This window comes from Notothenia coriiceps, unplaced genomic scaffold (genome assembly GCF_000735185.1).
Source record: "Notothenia coriiceps isolate Sejong01 unplaced genomic scaffold, NC01 NC01_scaffold00037274, whole genome shotgun sequence".
Taxonomy (NCBI): domain Eukaryota; kingdom Metazoa; phylum Chordata; class Actinopteri; order Perciformes; family Nototheniidae; genus Notothenia; species Notothenia coriiceps.
Window position 1 is genome coordinate 1 of NW_011369975.1, and position 6,666 is coordinate 6,666.

Here is a 6,666-nt window from a genome sequence, read left to right on the forward strand (position 1 = left end):
TCAGCACTGTTTTCCGAGGACACTTTTTGCGAGGTAAGCGTGTCAGAGTATGCTCTGTCAGCCGCGGCCCAGTCTTCTCCAAGGTCACAACCGAGGTAGAGGAGGGTGCGGCTGCTATCCAGAAAGCCGGTCAGGGGCAGTGGAGTGGAACGATGTTGTTGGACGACAGCGCTTGTATACATCGCCTGTGAGAGATATAAAGAGGGGTTACGTATGGTAACCCATGTTATATAAGCACAGGCGGAGCCCTCTACTCGGGGCCCTGTCTGTCCTATGCTGCTCGCTGAAGAGAAGTGTAGGATGACGGGAACGGTAGGCGTGGCCACCTTATATACGGTGGGCTTGTGCACGCATTCAGGTAGGCAGGCCCCGGGGGCCGACTACGGTTATACATATCTCAGTATGGTTGAGAGGTAGTACCCATAGAGTCCAGTAGAGGACTGTGCTTAAATAACAAGGGTTACCATACGTAACCCCTCGATTTTGATAATATTTTGTTTTAAGACCAGATGTTAGTCACCTTGCAGGCTTCAGTTTTTAAGCATTATCTTCCTGAGGTGGCTCATACAGCAATAACTTACTGACTAGATGTAATGTGACAAGGGTTGCTGCCAGTCAGGAACAAACAGAGAATATTCACAATTTTTTCAGCTTTCAGAGATTTTACTATATTTTAGCTAATTGTTTTGGTTTGAGGACACTTATCTAACAGATAGGTTAGGGCAGCGTTTCTCAAAGTGTGGGGCACGCCCCCACTGATCTTTTGAAAGTAGCTCTCATCCTAAAAAAGGTTGGCGACCCCTGTTGTAGAACGATACATTTGACAATTTTAAGCTTGGCCTACCATTATATTGGAGCGATGAGGAACAGGTGGGGCTTGAAAAGGCCCACCTGTTCAAAGTGGGGAATGACAGAAAAAGTTTGAGAACCACTGCATTAGGGGATACTCCTTTTACACTACATGGTGTTTGGTTACACAAATGAAAATAATATTATTTTTATACTGTTATAATGGTCTGTAACATTATTGGCTTACCTGCGGCAGACAATTATGAAGACAGTGATGGCAATGATGAAGATGACCCCTGCAGCAGCAGAACCGATGATGAGGGGGAGCTTCTCCTGGATACTGGTGTTATATTCCTCTACAGGTTAAAAATATGGATGTTATCCATGACTGGATTACCTATTTGGACGCACAAGATGTATTCATACAGTATTTACAGAATCTAGTTATTCAGTGGATCTAACTGTCATTCCTACCTTCAGTCATGGTTTGGAAGTACATTTTGCCACTAAAACTACCAAATCCAGCGACAGTCCGGGCCCTAACCTGAAACACGTAGATAGTTCCAGCTTTCAAGCTCCGTACGACTGCAGTGTTGGTCTGACTCCTCGTCAGAGAGGAGTTCAACTCTGCCTGGTTCTGAAACACATCATCAGAAATTCGAAAATGTAGATTATAAAACAGAAATATGCTGTTTAATTACTATGATTAAATTACTACAGCAGTAAGATTTTCTCTGTCATGATGTCTGAATGAGCTATTTTGGGAAAGACTGATCTAGACTGTCTGTTTTATTTTGTAACTAAATCATCATCAGCAGCATTGATGCACCTTCTCATAGTATTGCAATTCATAGTCCAGGATCACTCCGTTGGGCTGGTCCGGCTGGGACCAGGACAGGGTGATGCTGTCCGGTGCTCTGCTGACCTGGTGGATGATGGACACTGCCGATGGGGCTGAGACAGGAACAACGTTAGCTTAAGAAAGAGGCTGTAATGAAACAGAAAGTCTACAGAGACTGCTGACCGATTCATGAACGCCAGAAGGGGGAAGTAACTAAGTACATTTACTAGTAAAATGTTGGGCTACCTGTACTTTAATTGAGTATTACCATTTGATGCTACTTTATACTTCTACTCCACTATATTTCAGAGGGAAATCAAGTAATTGTACTCCACTACATTTATTTAACAGCTTTAGATACTTAAATTGCATCTCTAAAAACGTCTAAACTAGTGGATTAACTCTTGAAGCCACAAAAGAGTCAAATTATTAAAATATAAATGCCAATCTGAACTGTGTTTGTCTACAACAGTAAAAATGTATTATCTAGAAACTTCACATGTATAGATGTAATTATAAACACACATAAAGGAATTTTCTGCCCAATGATTATTTTTACTTTGTTTACTTTAATTATATTTTGCTGATGATACTTCTGAAAACTTCTTCCACCACTGTAGTGGTGGAAAATGTCGTCATGTAACCCCGTTTGGCTCACCAGCCTGGTTGGTGGTGATGTTGACGGACGTGTGCTGGGGGGAGTACAGGCTCTGGTCCGACACGCCATTAACAGTCTGTATTTCGAAGGTGTACTGGGTGTGGGCCAGGAGGTCGCTGATGTGGACGCGGCTGTCCGTCAGACCCAGCTGACGTGGGACAAACTGCACATTGTCTCCACAGCGGGTGCAGCCCCCCCGCCCACTGCCACAACTCTTACATATTATGTTGTAGACAACATCTGCTCGGCCACCGCCCTCCTGGGGGGGGCTCCACTCCAGCCTCAAAGAGGTCTCATTCACTATGGAGATCACGTTTTGTGGAGCTGATGGAACAGCTGAAAGAGAATGGGAGAGCAGAGAATATAATAATACAACTGAACTTGAAAAATGTTTTTTAGTAACTTCTAAAAAATAGTTTAAGTTTCTGCATGTTGCTTTTACAGTATAGACCAGAGAGATTATCATGCCAATGTTCCTGCAGAACATTGAAAGAGTGGACTAGGCCTTTCCCTAAGGGCTAACTTAGACTAACAGCCTAATGTGTATTATTGTTGCTTCCCTGTTTTTAAATTACATTCAGCGATTTGAGCTGCTGGGTGCAACACTGCTATGAATGCTCTGTCATGAAAGTTCGTACTTGTGCAGGGCATCTGTTGAGGGTCGGAGTCGGTGCGGTAGTATCCCCTTCGACACACACAGTTAGTTGCTCCTTCGCTGGTGGTCCGGCTGTTGATGGGGCACTGTAGACATGAGAGGTCTCCCTGTGCAGCCTTGAAGAAGCCTGACATACAAGCTGTAAGGGAAATATATAGCTGTCAAAGACAAATAGAATGGACAGAAAAAAATGAAATGAGAACAGAAGGTTCAGAACAATTTGCATGGTCAAACGCACAAGAGAGAAAAAAAAAGTGGACTACATTGTTGATTCTTTATCACATCGACTTGCTGCTTAGTATCAGAACCTTAGTATTAATTTTAGTCAGGTCCAAAAATAATATGTCTGAGCATTTTATCCCCTGCATACATAACTCTACTACATTACATTGCATTTAGCTGACGCTTCTATCCAAAGCGACTTACAATAAGTGCGTTCGACCAACAAGATACAAACTTGAAGAAATCAGAATCATATAAGTACATCAGGTTTCATAGAGCCAAAACATTTCAAGTGCTACTCAACTGGCTTTAGATGAGCCAGTCCTTTATTGGTATATAAGTGCTTTGTTAGCAATTCTATCGCTCGAAGTGGAGTCGAAAGAGATGAGTTTTCAGTCTGCGCCGGAAGATGTGTAAGCTTTCTGCTGTCCTGATGTCAATGGGGAGCTCATTCCACCATTTTGGAGCCAGGATAGCAAACCCACGTGTTTTTGCTGATGGGAACTTGGGTCCCCCTCGCAGTGCGGGTGCAACGAGCTGTTTGGCAGATGCAGAGCGGAGTGCACGTGCTGGGGTGTATGGTTTAACCATGTCCTGGCAGTGTTGGGAAGGTTACTTCCAAAATGTAATACATTACATATGACTTATTACTGTCTTTTTAAAGTAATAAGTTACATTACAATATTACTGTCTCTGAAATGTAATGAGTTACACTACTTTTATATTACTTTTGAGTTACTTTCACCAAAATAACCGCAAAATAATGGCCAGGTATTTTAAATGCTAAAATGTAGTTTAGTGCAGCAACTGTGTAGGCCCTTAAGGCTACTAACAACTTTTATTACAAGGCTTAGTTGAATACTCGATTCTGATTGGTCAATTCTGTTGCTAAGGAGGATCAAGAAAGAGAAAGTAAAAGAGGGTTAAAGACGGAGCGCTGGACGTCAGATAAATGAACAGAAGAAGACAAACAAGAAGTAAACACTAACAGGAACACGGTATGGGCTATACAGTGTTTAAGGACTTGTTAGTGGATCAGAAACTGTGAACAGAGTTGGACAGTGCTGCCGTAAAGTTGTTGTTCTCGCAGTTCCAGCTGTTGGTGCGCCGTGGAACGGAGTTGTTTTTTTTCTAAGTGGAAGTAATACGATCATTTTATGTCAATAAAATCATTTCAATTAATATTGGGAGTCGATTCCTTAGTTTGTTTAGTATCTGGCCGTGTAATAAGCGGGATAATGTGCAGCGACATAATGTGCAGTGACATTATGGGGAAAAGAACACCCTTCAGGCTCATCAAGATCAGCCTGACTGATTACGTAAACACCAGGTGTTACGGTGAGTGAAGCAAGCAGGACCCAAATGCAGATAACGCTGAAAATGCCTTTATTTCAAGGATAATATAGACAAACGGATCACTCCCCGGTGAACACAGTCACGAACAAAAGACGAAAAGACGAACCAACACTGAACACAGGAAGAGACAAGACTAAATACAGGGAAGGGTAATCACAAGACGAGAAACAGCCGGGCAGGGGAGGAGAAACACAAGGGCGACAGGTGAACACAATCAGACAATTAGACACACCAGGGAAACTAACGACAGGGGAAAAACACAGGAAGAAGGACCAGAAAATATACAAGGAGGAAAACACCCATAACCAGACATACAAAACTACAAACGTGACATAACATGAGAATCCTGACACCAGGCTTGCTAATCTACCGGCACAATTTTTCTCTGGTGCAATGTTAGTGAATTCTTAAAAAACAAAACACCATTTCATTTCGGGTTAAAATTAGTTGTAACTGCGTTACTGCGAATTGTAACGGGTAGTATATTACCCAGATTTCATTAGTAATACATTACTGTAACTCTGTTACTTTTGTAACGCGTTACACCCAACACTGTGTCCTGGATGTAGGAAGGGCCAGATCCATTCACAGCATGGTACGCAAGTACCAGTGTCTTGAAGTGGATTCTAGCAGTTACTGGAAGCCAGTGAAGGGAGCGGAGGAGCGGCGTGGTGTGGGAGAATTTAGGAAGGTTGAAGACCAGACGAGCCGCTGCATTCTGGATGAGCTGCAGAGGTCGGATGGCACTTGCAGATAGACTAACCAGGAGGAGGAGCAGTAGTCTAGGCGTGAGATGACGAGAGCCTGGACCAGAAGTTGCGTGACTTTCTCGGTCAGGAGGGGACGTATCCTCCTGATGTTGTAAAGTGTGTATCTGCAGCAGCGGGTTGTAGCAGCAATTTCTCCGGTCAATGACAGGAGAGTTTTGAAAGTGACAAAACACTGTTCCACACATTTAAAAACACTTAATCAATGATTACCAGGGGTCCATGCAACCTTCCCTGGCTTTGTAAAATGTTGGTGATGCGCCCCTGGAGGTATTCCTACTATTAAAAACATGTATACACTCATGTATACACCCTTCATAGGGTTCCCTAACACAATGCACACAGCCTGTGGAGCAGCGACTCGCGGCCGTGTTTCCCCCGCTTGTCCATTTGCCTATCAGTTTGTTAACGAAGTGGACAGAGCCGGCGTTTTCCCCTAAAAGTGACTTTTAATGGTGGCTTTTGCGTTTAAATGATGGGGGCCATCATTCAAAAGGCCCCCTTACACAATGCACATAGTCTGGAGCTCACTGGGGTCCTGCATATGCTTTAATCACACTTTTGTCCATTTGCCTATCAGTTTGTTAACGAATTGGACAGAGCCGGCGTTTTCCCCCTAAAAGTGACTTTTAATGGTGGCTTTTGCGTTTAAATGATGGGTGCCATCATGAACCAGGCCCCCTGACACAATGGACATAGTCTGGAGCTCGCTGGGGTCCTGCATATGCTTTAATCACACTTTTGTCCATTTGCCTATCAGTTTTTTAACGAAGTGGACGCAGCCACTGTTTTCCCCCTAAAAGTGACTTTTAATGGTGGCTTTTGCGTTTAAATGATGGGTGCCATCATGAACCAGGCCCCCCGACACAATGCACATAGTCTGGAGCTCGCTGGGGTCCTGCATATGCTTTAATCACACTTTTGTCCATTTGCCTATCAGTTTGTTAACGAAGTGGACGCAGCCACTGTTTTCCCCCTAAAAGTGACTTTTAATGGTGGCTTTTGCGTTTAAATGATGGGTGCCATCATGAACCAGGCCCCCTGACACAATGGACATAGTCTGGAGCTCGCTGGGGTCCTGCATATGCTTTAATCACACTTTTGTCCATTTGCCTATCAGTTTTTTAACGAAGTGGACGCAGCCACTGTTTTCCCCCTAAAAGTGATTTTTAATGGTGGCCTTTACGTTTAAATGATGGGTGCTATCATTCACAGGGTCCGTTAACACAATGCACATAGTCTGGAGCTCACTGGGGTCCTGCATATGCTTTAATCAGGCGTTTTAACACTTTTCCCCACGAAAATGATTTTTAATCATTTTTTTGGGGCTATATAAATCAAATTCCGGGTAATGCGGAGCACAATTCAGGGGGATAGG

At 43.5% G+C, this 6,666-nt stretch overlaps 1 protein-coding gene across 1 annotated transcript; it reads right to left on the reverse strand.

Moving 5' to 3' along the window:
- Positions 1 to 1,036: 1,036 nt before the first annotated feature.
- On the reverse strand, positions 1,037 to 3,078 carry LOC104967421 (ephrin type-B receptor 2-like; the record flags this gene model as incomplete). Its single annotated transcript, XM_010796862.1, has 5 exons — positions 2,927 to 3,078; positions 2,289 to 2,624; positions 1,619 to 1,743; positions 1,264 to 1,426; positions 1,037 to 1,145 (listed from the first exon to the last, which is right to left on the reverse strand). Coding segments are annotated over exons 1-5 (884 nt in total), but the record flags the coding sequence as incomplete, so codon positions are not given.
- Positions 3,079 to 6,666: the final 3,588 nt, after the last annotated feature.